Source organism: Callorhinus ursinus, unplaced genomic scaffold (genome assembly GCF_003265705.2).
Source record: "Callorhinus ursinus isolate GAN/ISIS: 27379988/994484 unplaced genomic scaffold, GSC_fseal_2.0 scaffold36, whole genome shotgun sequence".
Lineage (NCBI taxonomy): Eukaryota > Metazoa > Chordata > Mammalia > Carnivora > Otariidae > Callorhinus > Callorhinus ursinus.
Window position 1 is genome coordinate 11,464,418 of NW_027397098.1, and position 20,611 is coordinate 11,485,028.

The 20,611-nt window shown below is 35.1% G+C and overlaps 2 protein-coding genes across 2 annotated transcripts in view; one reads left to right on the forward strand and one right to left on the reverse strand.

Annotated features, from left to right (window-relative positions):
* NET1 (neuroepithelial cell transforming 1) overlaps positions 1 to 20,611 on the reverse strand; it is a 60,246-nt gene that overhangs the window by 33,334 nt on the left and 6,301 nt on the right. The window contains exons 2-3 of the mRNA XM_025853530.2: positions 7,383 to 7,449; positions 3,275 to 3,334 (exon numbers count right to left, since the gene is read on the reverse strand). Of these exons, the coding sequence (XP_025709315.1) occupies positions 3,275 to 3,334; positions 7,383 to 7,449 (127 nt within the window). The remainder of the gene's footprint in view (positions 1 to 3,274; positions 3,335 to 7,382; positions 7,450 to 20,611) is intronic.
* The window catches only part of TUBAL3 (tubulin alpha like 3), a 40,817-nt gene continuing 29,075 nt past the window's right edge, over positions 8,870 to 20,611 (forward strand). Inside the window, exon 1 of the mRNA XM_073879967.1 lies at positions 8,870 to 8,887. The gene's annotated coding sequence lies outside the window, so the exon portion shown is untranslated. The remainder of the gene's footprint in view (positions 8,888 to 20,611) is intronic.

The following is a 20,611-nucleotide window of genomic DNA, read 5'->3' on the forward strand; positions in this document are numbered from 1 at the left end:
AAAAATGACAAAAACTATGAGAACAAGTCATCTGAATTTACTCAAGTCTACAGCAGGGGTCAGCAAATTCTCTGTAAAAGGCCAAATAGTAAATATTTCAGTTTCTGTATGTCACATGGTCCCTGTCACTGCTACTCAATCTCTGACACTGTAGTGTTTTTAAAAGCAGCCATTAACAATATATGTAAGTCAACGAGCAGGTCAGATATGGTTTCTGGGCTACAGTTTGCTGACCCCCTTGCTAGAAAATGAGTTTCAGGAAACCAAAAACCTAGAACTGGTGCTCAGCATTCAAAAGACATTTACCTGTAGAACTAAAGCCTAAAGATGGTTACCAGGATACATAGCACAATCTGCAATGGCTAGACGCTCTGATCTTGTAGATACAGTAAACCTATGTTCAAAACATGGAAAATGGTGACTGTACATGAAAAACAAAGTAAGTACTAAATACTTTAAATGTATTAATTTAGAATAAAGAGATATTACTTCAGTTTATTAACAGGGGAGAAGGAGAGGAGGGAGAAGAGGTGTTAGTTGATTATAATAATGCTCACAGGAATGCACCAATTTACTGGCTAAAAAAAGAGGAAACTGAAGGCAAAAATACCAAGAGAACAAAAACATGAACCTTCCTAAATATGGAAAGACATACCAAAGCAAAAACACACAAGTAAAACAAATAAGGAAAGAATAAAATAGAGCATATAATGAAAGACAGCATGCTACTGTTTAGCCAAGAGAGTGGGATACACAAATATACATGCAACTGCTTCTATTTTTAAAAAGTGAAAGAATAAACCGTAAAATTTAAAAAAGGAATAAAGGGATTTTGTACGGAAGAAAGAAGTAGGGTAGAAGATCTAGGAATAGAAACAAGAATCCTGTGGAACTACTTTGAAATTCCATACAATTTTGTTACGTGATTATAAGAAAAAATAAGTTTAAAAAGCAGTTCTTAAAAATTGAAAATAAAAAGGAACAAGTGAGTTGTTGTCTTAATTACACATAGAAAAGTACTAGTTCAGGGGCACCTGGGTGGTGCAGTTAGTTAAGCATCCAACTCTTGGTTTTGGCTCAGGTCGTGATCTCAGGGTCCTGGGATTGAGCCCCACATTGGGCTCCACACTCAGTGGGGAGTCTGCTTGAGGATTCTCTCGCTCCCTCTCCCTCTGCCTCTCCCTGCTCACACTCTCTCTTAAAAAAAAAAAGTACTAGTACAATAATTTAAAAACACAGTAAGTTGTACATATAATTTATATGTAAAAAACAAAAAAATCTGAAAAATAAAACATACAATGTTTTAGTAATTGTTTCACTTATAGGAATGCAGTAGCAATTTGAAGTGATGTAGACTGTTGTCTTTGAACTGTGAGTAAATCAAGTGAGAAATTATGTCAGTGTCCCCAAGACCTAAATTTTTGGTGTGGCTGAGAGATCTAGATAGTAAGATTAACGCAATTGAATAAAAAACACTGTAGCCTCAAATCTGAAATTTCAGTATAAACTCAAAGTTTACTTTATCTGAAAAAGTGATATGTTTCCTAGCTTTGTCCATTAAAAAGGCACAGAAACAAGAATCAATATAGCAGCAAGGAGTGTTCATAATGTTCAGGTTTAAGCCTCTACCGGTTCCTAAGGAAACCAGCGTTTTTAGAAATGACTGTTTCCAGGTATGGAGCAGAAACAACAACAAAATGTACAAGTGGGCCTGGAAGAACTTGTCATGCAAGAGCAAAAAATTCTAAAAAAAAAAAAAAAAAAGCTAGAGAGGGAACCTACAGATTAAAAGACACTGAAGAGAGAATCACAATATACGGACCTTATAGGAATTCCAATTCAAACAGACAAAATGAACAAAACCAAAACAAAAAAGGTGTAAGACAAATCAAGGGAAGTGTGAACACTCAATCTGATGATACAGATAACATGATACAAAGTAAAGGATTTTCTTCAAAATAATCCAGGGGAGAGGAACCAAGTAGATAGATAAAATGAGAAGAATCTGATTGCATGATGGGAACCGCTGAAGTTGGGATAAACAAAAGGAGGGTTATACTTAAGTAGATTTGACCATGGATTTTATTGTGGCAAACTATAAACACTATTTCTGTGCGTGATCTGATGTGAAGCATACCTAAAAATACTCACGGTTGCCATTTCATCCTTTTTTCTTTCTTTGAATATAGGATTTTTAAATGTAACTAAAACTGTTTTGCAAAAAGCCTAACACTTAAAACACAGAGTTCTTCCATAAACATATTATGTATGTACACATGCCAACCCCACCCCCCAAATCTGGCTTGCTGGATTTGGTAAAACGCTGATGGGCAGACCTATAAAAATTTGCCATCGTTACACATGATGTCAAACATTTTTAAAATCTCGCTTAAAAAATGTGTAACTTTTATGTAACAATCTTTAAAAAGGTTAAAACCGTTCTGTAAAGTTTGCCAGCCGATAAAAATGGACTAAGTAATTCCATAAATACCAGGTTTTGGGACTTAACTACAGTTTTACATAAAGGATACATAATTATTTTTTAAGTGTGCACTGGATTTTAGTTAGTCACAGGTCACACATTGGAAATGCACGGCCACTTTGGACTTGCAGACAAGCTGTTTGGTTTGCATGGTCCAGCATATAAAGACTGGGAGATTTCATGTAAAAATCCCGATTTTGACAGTCCTACAAGGAGCCGTGGGCTAGAGCACAGTAGCAGCTGCCTCCTGCAGGAGGGCACATTTCTCTTTTCCACCACAGTCCCTCCCTTCCTTCCTCCTTGCACACACCGTACGCCTGGTCTCTTCAGGCATTTGAGTGTGAGATCACTAGCTAAAGCCTAACATTGTTCTTAGGGAGGCTTTTACCTCAGTCTTAAAAAGTACAACAGAAAAAAGAAGATACCTGTAAGAGCCCATATTATTCAGTTTTGCACTTATAATTTTTTAATTTTTTTATTTATTTTTTATTTTTTTTTTAAAGATTTTATTTATTTATTTGAGAGAGAGAGAATGAGAGATAGAGAGCACGAGAGGGAAGAGGGTCAGAGGGAGAAGCAGACTCCCCACTGAGCAGGGAGCCCGATGCGGGACTCGATCCCGGGACTCCAGGATCATGACCTGAGCTGAAGGCAGTCGCTTAACCAACTGAGCCACCCAGGTGCCCCTGCACTTATAATTTTTTTAAAAATTAGCATTCATTATCCTTATAGCACAAAAATAAAACGCTATCTGCATATTTTTAAATGCTTTGACAGAGCAGGAAGGCTTACCTTTAGATCAAGGCTGTTAAGGCTTACGACATCATCGTCTTTTGCTCTCCGCTTTCTTTTCTATATGAAAAAGAAAGATTTCATTCTTATATAGAAGGAATGCATGTTACTTCACTAAACAAAGACCTCATAAAACCAGAAAAATCGCTTTAAAAAAGTGAAGCTGTACTCATAAGAAAATTATTTTTGAAAAAAAATTATTTTTGAGGGATGCTCATAAATTATCTCTAGCATACTGTTTAAATAGTCCCCCCAGTCTGAATCATCTCATGCTGCGAAGTTCCACCCTATTCAAAAACCTTATATTAAGTTTTTTCAGAACTTTTATGTAAGTCAAGGACTGACTACTTGTTATGAGAAAAAGTAAAATATGTTTTAAACATAAAGGCAACAATTTTTTTTTTTTAAACGAACACATTATTTATCCTATGGAGGGGGGAGGGTCTTCACTAGAAAAAAAATACCCTTTTCTCATGGCCCAAAGTAATTAAGACTTGTTGCCTGAAGCAGGATTTATCTGCTGGGAGACAACACACTCCTAGTTATCATTCATCATCCTCACTCAGCCCTGCTGGTGCCTATAGCGGCAAAACTGTGTACAATCTCATTTCTGTCCTTCATCACTATTGAAGAAGAATCCTTAAGTAACACATCACCCACTCACACCTCAAAATAACTTTTCAGATTACCTGTGACACAGTCTAGCTCTTGTGAACTCTCAAAACTGACCAGCCAGGGTTCCCTTCCAGGACCTGACTCCACCCCAAGGAGAAACTGGTGGTAGTGGCATCAAAATGGAGGACAGGGACAACAGAGAAAAGGAAAGGTAGAGTCCAGATGGAAGTGGGGAAAACAGACGGAGCCTGGAAATCACAGAAGCAAGGTACCATAAAAAGTAGAGAGGGAGCTTCTCTCTGTGAAGTTAGAAAAGTTATCTGAACCAAACCTCTTTGTAAAGTTCAGAAAAACTAAATTCATATTAAAATGAACAGAAAATTCTCCAAGTCAGTCTTACACAAAATAACTCTAAGAAAAATGGGAAAAGGGGAAGAATAACATCCCTACAGGGAATGAAAGCACTTGAGAGCAAAATACTCAAAGAAGAGCAAAACTATGACATACTATTCCAAAGTTAGCTAAAAGACATTAAGAAAATGATAGAAGACCTGAAAGAACAATATAAATCAGGACTGGAAAAAAACTAAAAATGAGTTGACAAAAATCTTTATTGACCCTAAGGTCATATCTAGAAGATCTAGAAAAATATGAATAATATGATCCTAATTTTGAAAAACAAAGATCCTGCATATGTGTATCTTATTTGTCAGGCTGTGTGTAAATAATTATATGAGCAAAACACAGAAGGATAGGTATGGTATTGCTGACATGGGTTAGAGTGGAGATTGCGGATGGAAGGATTGACAGGGGAGAAGAGAGGAAAGGAGGAGGAAACTGCCAAACAAAAAGAAGTGTACTGAAGGGAAAAGTTCATTCATGATTGTACTTACGCATTTATATAAAATCATGTACATGTATTTGCGTATGTATAAAGACATTTAACAGATTTTAAAACATTCTACTATATTTTCAAATATTTTAAAGTTTTGCTTTTGTGATTTACATATTCAATCCATCCAGAATTTATTTGTTTGTATATGGTATGAAATGGCATATCTAAGTGTCCCCACCGCTAATACCATTGTTGCAGGCACCATTCCTTCTAATGTCTACAATGCAGTAAGTTCTCATACACATGTCAGTTTCTGGGTTCTTGATCTTATGGCGTTGGCCTATCTACCTAGACCTTCATCCACATTGTGGTTCCATAATTACTGTACCTGTGGAGTAAGCCTTAACAGCTAATCCAGCTAAGTCATACGTTCCCTGACTTGTACATACCTTTGCTGCTCTGGGCTTGCTACTTTTCTTCCTGAATTGTAGAAGGAGATCTCTTACATTCTAATGGGACTTCTATCAGAACTGCACTGAATTTATAAATTAATAGGGGGAGTACTAACATTTTTATGTTACTGAGCCTTTCCTTACATGACTATCTTTCCATTTACTTTGGTGTCTATATTCTTTATTAATGCTTTCCAATTTTTCCCATAAAAATCTCACAGATCTTTTCATAGATTTATTCATAGTTTTAAAAATTTTTATTTCAATAAAAGCATCTTTACAAATTACATTTGTTTATTGCCGGTATATATACACATTTTACTGACTCCTTTTTATAAATTTTATAGCTAGTAATCTTGCTTGAACTCTTATTAATTCTAATAGCTGCTATTAATATTCTCTGGGATATTCTATGTAGATAGTCATATTGTCCCTAAGTAATGAAATCCTACTGTCTCTTCCTTTTGAATTTGAATACCACTTGTTTTCCTGTCTTACTGTGTTGGCTAGAAGCACCAGTACAATGCTGGATAGACATGTTGACAGCAGGCTGTTTTTCAAAATTTTAAGGGAATGTTTCTAACATATTATCATTACAAAACATGTTGTTTGTGGCAGGTCTCAGGCTAAGAAAGTTCTATTCCCCGGTTTGCCAAGAATTTTATCATGACCGGGTGCTGATTTTATTTTTATCCATTCTCATTTTTCCTTCTATTTTCTTTGGTTCGTTCTACTTTTCTTTCTCTAATTACTTGAGTTAGATGCTTGCTTTTGTTTTTTTCTTTTCTTAAACTATGTATGTGAAAGTTTATAAATCTCCCTCTTAGTACTCCTTAATCACATTCCAAATGTTTTAATACATGAACTGAGCTATTTCTTTTGTAATGAGAGAACTCTACAAAAGTGTTTTTCCCAAGTGGGATGTACCCATCCCAGAGGACATGCAAGATATCTTCCCTGGAGTGCAGGAAGAAAATGTAAGAACTTCTGGTTTTATGTATTTATTAATCCTTAAAAATAAGCTTTACTAATATTTAATACACAGATGATGAGCTCACCATCACCCACAGTATCAGGTTAGACAAAGGTGATCTAATCAGTTCCCAGAAATTGACTGCACGCTGTGAAAATGTCATGGCTATTTGAAATATAGACTTATATCCACCATCATGAATTTCACCCTAGGTTGAGTACTGTGCTGTGCATTATTAGTTAATAATTGTGGTACATACATAAAAATCCTAAATAAATATATCAGGCATACGTGTTCAAAATATTTTTGCTGATAGGTCGTAAAATCAAGTTTGGAGACCCTTCTTTACTAAAGTTTTTCTGTTTGAGTTTAGGCTTGTCAACTACTAAGGGAAAAAAACCAAGATGAAAAAAGTCTCAAGGAGAATAAAGAATTGTATTAAAATCAGGAGACTCTTGCTATGAATGCTTTACTGACCAATTAATATAAGTAACTGGTATAAGAGTACAGAAATCTCAAACAGAAGTCCCCAATAGAAATATAAATTAAATACAAAAGAACAGAGTGCGAATTAAATAGGTATTGTTGAACCCATCAGCACACAATCAGGTAAAGCTTGGCAAACTAGAAACAGAATGATTTTCGCTATTTCCTCCAAATAAGAAAACATAAGAATCATGTTCTATTTGTACATACATTATTTATATGAGTATTATAAGGTAATGAGTTTTTAATTACAAAAAGAATCAATTGGCTGGTGTCATTTTGCACAGTTAGATGCCTCTATAAAGTCTCATTCTAAAAATAATGAGACTAGGATTCTAGGATGATTAATAACAAAATAATTCATTCAACAAATATATCATCTCCAATCACTTTTATATTTTTCAACCAAGGAAAAAGTTAAGAGTATGTACATAAAAACAACTTCATGTTTCATAATATATTCTCTTAATTTTAAAACTGGTAGGAATAAGAGAAAGGATTGCATAAGGTTAAAAATAAATAGATCTGATACTTTTTAAAATATGTTTTATACTTAATTGAAGTAAAAGTTGTTTTTAGCTTGTTAGCAGAAAAGAATTAAATGAGGCTGCCAAAGAGGGTGACAGAAACCCTGTACCTCAAGATATTCAGAGAAGTAGGACAACTGAGTTGTACACCAGACTGAAAGACAACCTAGGAATTAATTCTGTCATTGTCTTGACGTTAAATACCCAGGTAGCTACTCACCAAAGTAAAGTCCCAATGGGGGCCAGGTGTTAAAAATGTGAAGGAGCTACCTCTCCGAAGGGAGTATCTGTTAAGAGAAAATTCAAGCAATAAATAAACTGAGTAACTTTAGTAAAATAAAGCACTAGACAGATAAAAAGCTATCTTTTTCATAGGTTCAAAATTATTTAAAGTAGCCTTATTAGTCATTCAATTGTATAAATATAAATGAGGGTATGCAAAAAAAAAATCAGGGTATAGGTTTTGGTCATTTTTAGAATCTTCACAAAAGTGAAAGGGCCTTTATAAAATGAGTGGACATATTAAAAATAATTCACCAAACCAAGCATGGTTATTTTAGGAACATATACATGGTTCAACAGTAAGAAATCTATTTATATAGTATGTTATACTAATAGGTTAAATAAAAAGCAGTAAATGATGCAAAAATTACTTAATGAAATTAAACGTGCACACCTAATATTTTAAAAACAAGAATAAAAGGATGCTCAACATAATAAATAAAACCCAAATGCATTTAATGTTTAAATCTCCTCCATGTATTGATTTTTTTTAAAGTTATGGTTTAATTAACCAAATAAAGAATTTTAAAAACTATATCTGAGACAAAAATCTCAAGTAAGATTAAAATTTGACTAGGATTTTGTTTGTTACTATTAAGTGACAGATTTTTCTTCTGTTTATCTTTCCATTCAAGAGAATCCTTTCAACAAAAACCTGTCTTCACCTTTTTAAAATATAAACCTCTATGTTTATAAAACATGCAGAAAAAAATCACAAAATATAGCTAGCACAAGAAATACGGTTTATAAACTATACTTACCATTAATCTCTTCGGATGTAAATAAATATAAAATAAATAGGTTTTCCCCTTGCATAGAAATAAATGAGAGAAGCAAAGCTGTTATTTCAGCTTGCTAGAGGTGAGGGAGTCAGCCACCATCACTTGTGTTCAGGCAGACTCAAGGGCAGGCTAAAGAATGGGAAAACTTCATAGTGGAAAAAAGGGAAGGTTTCAAGTGTGCCCTGATTGGAGGCTGTTGGCGTGGCAAGCTGAAGGTGAGCTGAGCAGGAGTGGGACATCTTATGTGGCTGGTTGTGGGGGGGGGTACGTATTTGGCTTGCTCTGATTGGTTCAAAGTTGGAAGCAAGGATAAAAATTAGGGGACCTGGCAGTTATTGATCAAGTCCTGGCCACTGTGGGTCGATTGTTAAAGTTATTTTTCAGCTTTCTGGATCGTAAGGTCATTCTCCATTTGTATATTCACTCCATTTCTCACCCTTGATCCTCAGGGTCTTGTTCACTCTAAGTTCCAGAAATACCACAGATAGCTATTACACCTACAAGAATTTACAAGCTTAAATCAAACACAAGGTAGTTTTCTAAGCTAAGTATAAAGCAGAAGTTTGCTTACATTCTGATAAAGACAAGGGAAGACGGCTACAAGGAGAGAGAGGGTGTCAGAAGACTTCGCAGAAGAATTCACATCTGAGCAACACTAAAGGTAAGTCAAAGAGAAATAGCAATTAGCAAAGCAGATGAGAGCCAGGAAGGCTTTCTGAGCAAAGGGAACAGTACAAGTTAAGGGGGAGTGAAATGAATTATATTCAGGAAACTGCAAGTAGTTCCTTATGTTTGGGTATCAAAAGAAATAAGAAAGGGCTAGATAAAAGGCCTTACAGAACAACTCTTAAAGAGTATGGAACTGATCTGGAATAGGTATGGTGGCAGCAATCAGCTATAGGATTCTAAGTAACAAGAAGGATGAACTGGAAGGCAGAGGGACTGGTTGGGAAGACCCGGCAGGAGGCAGCTCCCGTATTGCTTACAATAGACAGTGAAGGGCTGAAGCAATAGCAACAAAGTTAGGAGAAGCACATTAGAAAGAGGGCTCGGTGACAAAACTGGCAGATTTTCCCCTTTCCCTCCCCATGCCAGCTCAGTTTCCACCAAGGTTCCTGGCATACTGAAATACGGTTCCATTAATAGTAATTAGAAATAGATGCAGAAAGATCTTAAGATATTTAAGCAAACATTTCCTTTTTTTTTTTTTTTAAGATTTTATTTATTTATTTGACAGAGGGAGACACAGTGAGAGAGGGAACACAAGCAGGGGGAGTAGGAGAGGGAGAAGCAGGCTTCCCTCCGAGCAGGGAGCCCGATGTGGGGCTCGATCCCAGGACCTTGGGATCATGACCTGAGCCGAAGGCAGACGCTTAACGACTGAGCCACCCAGGCGCCCCTAAGCAAACATTTCCTAAATAATTATCTGTGAAAGATTAAAACACAGTCAGCCTTTTATTCCTTTTAAAGCTCACACTTTTTTCTCCCGAGGGCCTCCTTAGTGGAGCAAGATAACTTAAGGTTTTTCTTGCCATTGCAGAAAAAGTAACAATGAAGAAAACAGTATGAGTTTTGATAAAACACTGGAATAAGGTATTTTGGTTAAACCAACATGACATCTGAAATGCGTTAGAATTCATATGTCCGAACAATACAAAGATACAGTATTATGAACAATGCTAAAAGATTATAGGAGAAACAGGACCTTCACACCATATGTATCCATGGATCACACTTTTTAAAAACACTACTCTAGGTAAGTGCTATCATATACTACATGGTTAATAAGAGCAACAGTGGGGGCAGGATTGAGAAGCATCAATTATGATTTCTCATTAAGATTATTTTTAATCCAGTACAAATAGTCATTACAAAGTAGTAATCATAGTGGCATTTAAAATAAATATTCAATAAATATGTCCTTAAGACAAGTTTTAAGGAGAACACAAAACCAAAGTTATTCATTTCTTTAGTCCCTAGAATCACAAACTGACCTCAGAATGAATTTGATGTTTGAAAGCTGGAAAGAAAAATAGCTCTTAGGAATTTCAAATAGGTCAACAAACTGGAAAAATATTTCCAATCAGATGGCAAGATTCTTTCCAGTACAAGCTGTAATCGGTTTTATAGTTATGCTATTTTTTCCCAATTCAATAACAAGTACCTATTTATTTTGAATACCCATGGAAAAAAAGAATCCAATAAACAAACTGTGCCCAGGAATCATGTAAGACAGTGCCAACTTTTAAAAATCTTGGAAAGACATACAGTCATCTTTCACAGGGCTCAGACTCCAAATGTAATAGCTATTTTAAATCCTTGTGGGAAAAAAATTTTTGATTTCATAAAACATTAAGACTGTTAAGTGGCCTTTCTAGACGATACTAAGAGTTCATTTAAAGAGGTTATTAAAGGCTGAAATAAGAAATGACAGTCCTTCATCTTTTCAATAATTTTTGTCCAATCCCCTTTTCTCATATATTCAAACAATCACAACATTTCAGGCATAAAATAAACTAATACATGTAGAAACTAGCTTGGTATATTAAACTGTGTTTCCTCTTAACCCCACTGTGATTATTCCTTAGCCTAACATCCATACTTCCTTTCCTATCATTTCGTGTGTTTTTAAACAATGTAAATTATTTTTACAATAAACTAGTTTTAGTCTAAACAAAGCATAATTACAATGGTAAAGATGATGTTCAAAAAGAGAAAAATTCTGTTAATTCATTCTTAAGCCAAATCATGTTTTCAAAGATTATGATTTATGTCACTGCCCTCCTCTATCATGGCAAATAATTAAGAGCTGAATTAGAATTATAAATAGCAGAAAGGTATAGTTCAATGAACATTTTCACAAAATGTACCGGACAACATAGGATAATTCTTCCAGTTAAAAAGGAAGAAAATGTAAATATATTGCCTTATAATAAGGTAGATATTTAGGGGTTTACAATGAAGAAGAACCAAAATGAGTTAGCAAAGTAATGTTTTTAAAAAGCAAGTGTAAGGGGCACCTGGGTGGCTCAGTCAGCTAAGTGTCTGCCTTTGGCTCAGGTCACGATCCCAGGGTCCTGGGATGGAGCCCTGTGTTGGGCTCTCTCTCCTGAGCTCCCTGCTCAGCAGAGAGCCTGCTTCTCCCTCTTCCCACCCCCTCTCACCCCCCTTTTGCTCTCTTGCTATCTCTCTCTCAAATAAACGAAATCTTAAAAAAAATAAAAATAAAAAGCAAGCAAAAGAGAAGGACTAAAGATAGGAATATAGCACACTAGGTCACTGACATCAGCAAGAAGACTTGAGGCATAGGGCACCTAAAATATGACAAGGTATTGAAAACTGTGTGTGATGCCTCCAGATCTATAATTAGTTCCTATGTGGTAAAACAAGAAAAGAATACAGTAGCCCTGAAATCTAGCTGCTAGGCTAAGGAAGCTGGTCCCACACACCAGCAGTGCGACTCAAATAAACACCTGGGCCTAATCACAAACTACTATGCATAACTCACAAACAGCTAAAATTTTAAATTTTAAATCTGTAATTTTAATCTGTAAATGCCAAGGGTACCTACCATGAATGTAGAAAGAGTGATGTAAACTATTCTCTGTAGTGAACATTTGTTGATATTCGGGGTGCTGAACTACTCAGGTTCTCAGTTTCTTAGCAAATTAGGCAAAAAACAATGACAAATATTATTGAAACAATTCATTTATTTGGGTCAAACATCTGATGTAGTGGACTGTTTTGACTGTTTAGCATCTTTGCTATTAAGAAATTGTCTCTTCTCCCACTTTGTAAAGGTTCTGCAGGAGCCAAAACTCATGTAGACTATTATCCCTTACCCTACTAGGGTTTCTCAACTTTGTTATCTGTGAGTCCCAAATAATAGATACATCTTGGAACATCTCTAAGTCTAGAACACAGCTGAGCACCTAGAAGCCAGCACACACACATACACACAAAATGTGGAACATTCATTTCATATCATGGAATACTATTTAGCAATAAAAAGGAATGAAATATTCAGGCAAGCCATAATATGGATGAACTGCAAGATTATATATGATTCCATTTATATGAGATGTCCAGAAATATAAATTTATACAGATGGAAAGCAGGTTAAGTGGCTGCCTAGGCTTGGGGGCAGAAGTGGGGACTGACCGCATAAAAACTTGTAACATTTGTGGTGATGAAATGTTCTATCAGTGGATTATGGTAATAGTTACACAACTGTATAAATTTACTAATATTCACTGCATTGCACACTTAAAATGGGTAAATGTTATCATATGCACATTGCATCTCAATAAAACTGTTAAAAAGTATTTGATGTGGGAACAAATAGGCTTAGGAACTAATGTGGGTATCCTTTTATTTTTAGCAACTATATAAATAGTAATAATAATGACAATCTTGAGTTATCAAGAACTGGCTCAATTATTTGTTTACATGCCCTAATTTGGTTTAAAATATCTTTTGAAAAATAGCCTATCCAAAAAGTTACATCCCCTTAAAGGGAACAGGAATCCTTAGACTGAGTTTATACTAAGGCTAGCCTGGCTTAAGACTGTGCCTTTAACCCTGGATATCATTCTACAAATTCATCAGTTTTACTGGAAAAACAAAATTTATAGAGTTCACTACTGGTAGATCATAGGCACGGTATTGTCTTTCTTTTTTTTTTAATTTTTAAATTGTATTTACTTGAGAGAGAGCGAGCGCACGCGGGGGCACACACGATAGTGGGGGGGGAGAGAATAGGGACATGCAGGCTCCCCAATGAGCACAGAGACTGGGGGGGGGGGTGGTGGTGGCGGCTTGATCTCAGGATCCTGAGGTCATAACCTGAGCAGAAATCAAGGGTCGGTGGCTTAACTGAGCCACCCAGATGCCCCATAGTATTATCTTTCTACCAATGAAGAGCATTATTTCAAATCTATTAAAAGGAGTATGTTATAAAATCCTTAGAAGGATCATTATGGATTTATACTCCTGCATACAAGTAATGTGTAATATTCAGTGGATTCTCCTAAGGCCCCAAAGGGCAGAAATATAATTATTTAGATGTTATTTACGTCTAGTAATTATAGTATTTGCATAGAAAAGCTCCTTAAATGTGGTTACATAAGTGACGGGAATTGTTTTGCTGGTTAATGCTACTAATACACCCCTTTATAGAGACATTTTGTGGAGGAAGCATGGCAAACAGAACATTAAATTAGGAGTTAGGAAATACAGGACAAACATTTTCCAGTATCTAGCTGTGAAATTTCAGAGCTTCACATTCTCATCTATAAAAGAAGTTGTGCTAAATTCTAAGGCCCTCTCGGTACTAAAATGGATGAGTCAATGTTTCTTAGAGTTAATAACAGCAGCAAGAAATTTATGGAATGCCTGTTATGTTCCAGGCACTATTCTAAGCATTTAGATGTTTGTAAGAGTTCTACGTATTGACTCATAACCCTTAGAGCAACTATATAAGGCAGGTACGCACAAATGAGGTATAAATGAAGAGACTGGCAGCACACACCAGTGAAACTGGTCAAGGCCTCAAAGTAGTCAGTGGCAGTATCAGGATTTATATCCAATCAGTCTGGTCTAGCACTATGCTGTGAGAAATTACACTACACCACCTCTACAAGAGCTGACAGTAGAACTGCTAATATTCTTTGATAGACAGTAAGTAAGTGATAGTTCTAGTGTTGCCTCAAAAAATACAAATAATGATACCTAATATTCATGGAGCATTTGCTATGTCTATGTACTGTTCTAATGTTTTATATGAATTAGGTCGAATAATTTTCACAACCTTATGAGATAGATACTGTGAAGTAAGATTTGGAGAGATTAAGTCTCAAGAGCCAGAGTTTGAAACCAGGAAGCCTAACTGTACAGCCTAAACTCTTTAAGTACTAATATTTTATTGCGTTGTGGGTCTCAGTCTAAAAAAATGTACCAGAGAAAATAATTAGGTGAATCAAAGCTAGGGCCAGGACAGACTCAGCATCAGAGTAATGCATCCGGGAAAGCAGGCCTTCTTCTGAGCTCTGAATCACATGGCAGGGACCACCCAGGGCTGTCAGTAGACAAGACCCTTTCTTGCTACCAAGAACAAAAAGGGAGGGATGTAAGGGGAGAAAGGATTTGAGAGGCCACCATAGAACCTACACAGAAGCTTACACTCTACTGGATTCTAGCTATTTCTACTCTTTCTTCCCCCTAATTACCTCTCCCTTGCCATAGCCTATAGCAGTCACCATACATATGACATGTTCCCCACAAAATCAATATTTAGCAGAAGCAAACCATTGGTACAGACTCAAAAACAATAAGTCATCCTAGGATCTGTACATCCTAGTGGTTTCTATTGCCTACTTCATCCTTTGATCTAGCCCATTTCTTGGTGGCAGGTCAGGATTAATTATTAGCAATGGGTGCGGGTGGAAATGAGCTCCAGACCTGTGGGTGAGGTTGACTAAAGGGTGGGCATGCATGTGTATGTATGTGTGCGTGCGCGCGCACGCGCACACACACACCCCCGTACTGACTAGTTTCACCTTAAACTCCTGACTACAAATTTCAGGTAGGTCTTCACTTTGGCCCAGCAATGCTGTTACATTTCCCTTGTCACTTCCTCTCCTTTTTCTCTTTACTCTTCCAATACTCCCTCCCCAACCCCACCTCACTTTCAGCTTATGCCTTTGCAACTTATAATATTATATCCCCCATATTTACATTGTTCAATCTACCAACATACCCTAAACTTTTTCTTCTCTTTTTGTTATAATGTATAAGCTGCATTAACTAAGACCAAACCTTCTATTTATACACTGGGTTATATCTTCTCTTCTCTACTCTTAAAAGAAGCCAGAGACAAAACACATTAACTTCAAAAAAATTAGATATGAAATGTAAATAGATAAAATCCAACAAGTTAAAGATTAAAAATTGCTAGAGGAAGATTCTTTCTGAATAAGGGCACATAGTGTAATAAGGTCTTGAGGAAAAGTAACCGTGTGATCAGTGGATTTGTGAACTGAATTAGCTGTTCATTTTCAGAGAACAATATCTTTACTTGAGGGAACCATTAACAGACAAACTATCATTATTTGGACTCGGGTATTGTGCAGGCATTTACTCTACAATGAAGTATTGCTGCCAGTGATAAAAATTTGTGCTTTCAAATGAAAATTAGAATTTGAAAATTGTATCCATCACTGTGAGCATGACATCTCAACACTTAAAAGCTTTTCATGTGAGACTGGTGATTATATAAATGACTGTGATTTTTTGATAGCGTTTAACAGTATGTATCAACCTTTGAAAGATCTGCATAACTCAGTACACTAATATTTTCTAAATGACAAATACATAATGTCACAAGATCATGGATAAGTAAAACAGAGCTACTCAAAAATTTAAAAGACAGTGGATTTTAATGTAACAGAGAATGAAAAGTTCATTGATTCATTTCAGATTCCAAACCGCAGCCAAACTTTAAGAAATTATGACTTGTCAAGTTCTGGTGTATTATCAAGAAGAATATCCATAATTGTCTGAAAAGACCATTAAAGGGCTCATGCACTTTGAACTAAAAATCTGTGTCAGGGCAGATTTTCTTTATATACTCATACACTTTATTCCCTATAGACTTCAGCTTTGCATACTGCAAGAAGCAGATGTAAGAATCCTGCTCTCTTTTGTTAAGCTAGATTATTAGAAATCTACGAAACTTATAAAAACTCCAGACTTCTCACTGGTTTGTTTTTACAAATCTTTGGTTTAAAAAATATGTTGTTTATGCAAATATAATGGGTCTGACTGCTAAAAAAAATTTAACAAATTAATAATTTTTAATAAACATAATCCACATCAACAAAAGCTCTTTGGTGTCCTCAGTAATTTTAAAGAGTGTACAGAAGTTGTGACACCACAAAAACGAGAATTGCTGCCCTAGAAAAATCCTGTACAGGTGTGGAAAGAAAATGTACACCAAAATAACCTTATACGATATACCAAATAAACTCCATCTGAATTATGGAAAAAGACTTAAAACTATTATTGTTAATAATATTTCACTGTATAAAAGTATCATAACGTATTTAATTTCCTTCCAGTTTTTTTCTAACCTTTTTACTATAAAAAAGTGTTGTAACATATTTTCTTGCACGTACACCCAAATATACTTGTATGATTACTTTCTTAAGATATAAATTCCTATACTTATAGTGCTCAGTTTAAATACATGCACTATTAAAATTTTGTTTTATCTGCCAAATTTCTTCTACAACATCCATGTAATGGGAGTATGAGGACAGCAAGGAACAGTAAAAATATTTGAAGAAATAATGCCTGAAAACTTCTCAAATTTACTGAAAAACAACAGCCTACATATCCAGAAAGCCCAGTGAACTACAAGGAAGATAAGTTCAAAGAGATCCACAGACATATCATAATAAAAATGGTCAAACACAGGATAAAAAAAATGGAGCAAGAGAAAAATGATTTGCTACTTACAAGGTAATCTCAACAAGATTAATGGCTGACCTATCAGCAGAAACAATAGAAACCAGAAAGCAGTGGGATGTCATATTCAACGTGCTCAAAGAAAAAGACTATCAATAAAGAATCCTATATAAAGCAAAACTATCTTTCAAATATGAAGGTGAACTAAAGACATTATTAGATAAACAAAAACAGAAAATTTGCTGTTTGTAGACGTGTCTCACATACTAAAGGAAATACTCAGGCTAAAACAAGGGAGTCTACATGGTAATTTGAATCTACCCAAAAAGACAAAGAGCACCAATAAGATCAGTTTAAATGAGAAAAAAAAAAATCCATAAAGAAATTAAAATGCCATAAATTAGAAAACATTCACTTAATGCAAAAGAAAATAAAGGACAAACAGAGAAACTAAGGTCACATATAAAACAAAAAGTAAAATAGCAGGCATAAATCAAACTATATCAACAGTTAACATTAAATGTTGAGTGGAGTAAATCACACAATCAAAAAATAGATTGTTAACTTGGATTTTAAAAAAAGAAACATAATCCAACTATGTATCATTGACCCTTGAACAATGTGGGGTTAGGAGGTTGTCATGACCCCTCATCCATGAGGTCAAAAATCCATGTTTAACTTTTGATTCCTGCAAAAGTTAATTACTAATAGCCTTCTGTCGACCAGAAGCCTTAACTATAACATAAATAGTAGATTAGCACATATTATGTAGGTTACATGTATTATATACTGCATTCTTACTATAATGTAAGCTAGAGAAAAGAAAATGTTATTAAGAAAATCATAAGGAAGGGGCACCTGGGTGGCTCAGATGGTTAAGCATCTGCCTTCGGCTCAGGTCATGATCCCACCAGGGTCCTGGGATGGAGCCCCACATCGGGCTCCCTGCTCAGTGGGAGCCTGCTTCTCCTTTCTCCCTCTGCCTCTCTCCCTGCTCATGCTCTCTCTCTCCGTATCTCTGTGTCTCAAATGAATCAACAAAATCTTAAAAAAAAAAAAAAAAAGAAAATCATAAGGAAAAGAAAATATATTCACATTACTGTAAAAAATTCATGTATTAAGTGGACCCATGCAGCTCAAACCCACATTGTTCAAGGGTCAACTGTGCCATCTACAGGAGACATACTTCAGCTTCAAAGATACAAATAGCTTGAAAGTAAAAAGGCAGAAAAAGATATCATGCAAACAGCAAACCACAAGAAAGCTAGACTTGCTGTATTAGTATCAGACAAAATAGACTTTGAAACAAAAAAGAGTGACCAGAGATAAGGGGGGAATTTTATAATGATGAAAGGCTCAACCCACCGCAGAATAACAAAAATATGTGTATCTAATAACAAAATAAAATACAGGAAGCAAAAACTGACAGAAATGAAGGGAAAAACAGACAATTCAACAATGACAGCTTCAATACCTCATCTTCAACGATGGTAAAATAACTAGAAGATCAACAATCAAATACAAGACTTAAACAACCCTATAAACCAACTAGATCAAACAGCCATCTATAGACACTACACCCAAAAGAATATACATTCTTTTCAAATCCACATGAAGCATTCTCCTTGAGAGACTATATTCTAGGGCATAGAAGAAAATTTAATATATTTAAAAGGATATACATTTAATATATCTAAAACGATATAGATACAAAATATGTTCTCAACCACAGTCGAATGAAATTGGAAATCAACAACAAGAAAAAAATTGGGAAAGTAACAAGTATGTGGAAATTAAACAATGCACTCCTAAATAATCAATGGGTCAAAGAAGAAAGCAAAGGGAAATTACAAAATAATTTGAGATTAGTGATAATGAAGACACAAAACATCAAAACTTGTAGAATGCAACTAAAGTAGGGCTTGAGGGGAAATTTATAACTATAAATAACTATATTAAGAAAAAGATTTCAAATAAATAATTTTGCATCTTAAAACAATGGATAAAGAAGGGCAAACTAAACCTAATGCAAGCAAAAGGACAGAAATAATAAAGGTTAAAGTAGAAATTAATGAAACAGAATAAAGAAACAGTGGAGAAAAATCAATGAAAACAAAAGCTGGTCCTTTGGAAAGATCAACAAAATGGACAAATCTCTAGGCAGACAGATCAAAATAAAAAGAAAGACTCAAATTTCTAGAAACAGAAATAAAAGAGAGGGCATTACTACTTATCTTACAAAAATAAAAAGGATTATAAAAGAATACTATGAATAATTGTATCCCGCCAAATTAATTTAGATGAAATGAGCAAATTTCTAAAAGACACAAACTACTGGGGTGTCTGGGTGGCTCAGTCGTTAAGCGTCTGCCTTCGACTCAGGTCATGATCCCAGGATCCCTGCTTCTCCCTCTCCCTCTCCCCCTGCTTGTGTTCCTGCTCTCGCTGTCTCTTTCTCTGTCAAATAAATAAATAAAATCTTTAAAAAATAAAAATAAAAGACACAAACTATTGAAACTGACTTAAGAAGTAGATCTTTAACAAGGGAAGAGACTAAATTAGTAATCAAAAAACTATCCACAAAGAAAAGCCCAGGTACAGACGGCTTTACCCCTGAATCCTACCAAACATTTAAAGAACTAATACCAATTCTTCACTAACTCTTCCAAAAAACCGGAAGAGTACGGAACACCATCCAACTCATGAGACCAGTATTACCCTGATAATCAATACCAAAGACACTGGAAGAATACTACAGACCAATCTCTTGTGAATGTAGATGGAAAAAAATCCTCAATAAAATATGAGCAAACTGAATCCAAAAAGTTATACACCATGACCAGATAAGATTTATACCAGGAAGGCAAAATTGTTATTGTAACACCTAAAAATTAATGTAATAAATTAATTTTATCAATAAAATTTTTATTTAAAAAGACCAAAATTGGGGTTGGCGGGGAGAGAAGCATTTGACAAACTCCAAAATCCTCTCAAGATAAAAATCACTCAAAAAACTAGGACTAGAAGGGAACTTCTCAGTCTGATAAAGGGCATCTACAAAACCCCACAGCTAACAGCATAGTAAAGGTGAAAGACTGGATGTTTTTGCCCTAAGATCAGGAACTAGATAAGGATTTCCAGTCTCGAGGATTTTATTCAACAGTGAACTGGAGGTTCTAGTGAGGGCAATTAGGGAAGATTAAGAATTAATTAAGATAAAGAATTTCCAGGTTGGAAAAGAAGAAATATAATTATTTTTACTCATTGATGACATAATGTTGTATGTAGAAAATCCAAAAGAATTCACCAAAAAAACCCTATCACTTATTAGAATAAATGAGTTCTGGATACAAAACTACAAACAGTGCTGGATACAAAAATCAACTGTATTTTTATACACTTAAAATTATGAAATTATAAATGAAGTTAAGAAATAAATTCCATTTGCATTAGCATCCAAAAGAAAATATTTAGGAATAAATTAAGCAAATAGTACAAAAGTTATACTCTGAAAACTACAAAACTACAAAATACTGCTGAAAGAATTAAAGATCTAAATAGTTGGAAAAACATTCCCTGTTCATAGATTGGAACACTTAACATTGCTAAGATGGCAGTACCCCCCCCCAACTGATCTACACATTCGGTGTAATCCCCATCAGAATCCCAGCTGACTTCTCTGTAAAAACTGACAAGCGGATACTAAACTTCACATGGAGTTGCAAGAGACCCAGAATAGCCAAAACAGTCATGAAAAAGGAAGAACAAAGTAGGACTTGTATGTCTCAATTTCAAAACTTACTATAAAGTAATGACAATCAATAAGGTGTGGTGCTGGCATAAGGCTATACATAACAGATCAAGGGAATAAAATTAAAAGTCCAAAAATAAACTAAGATACCTATGGTCAACTGGTTTT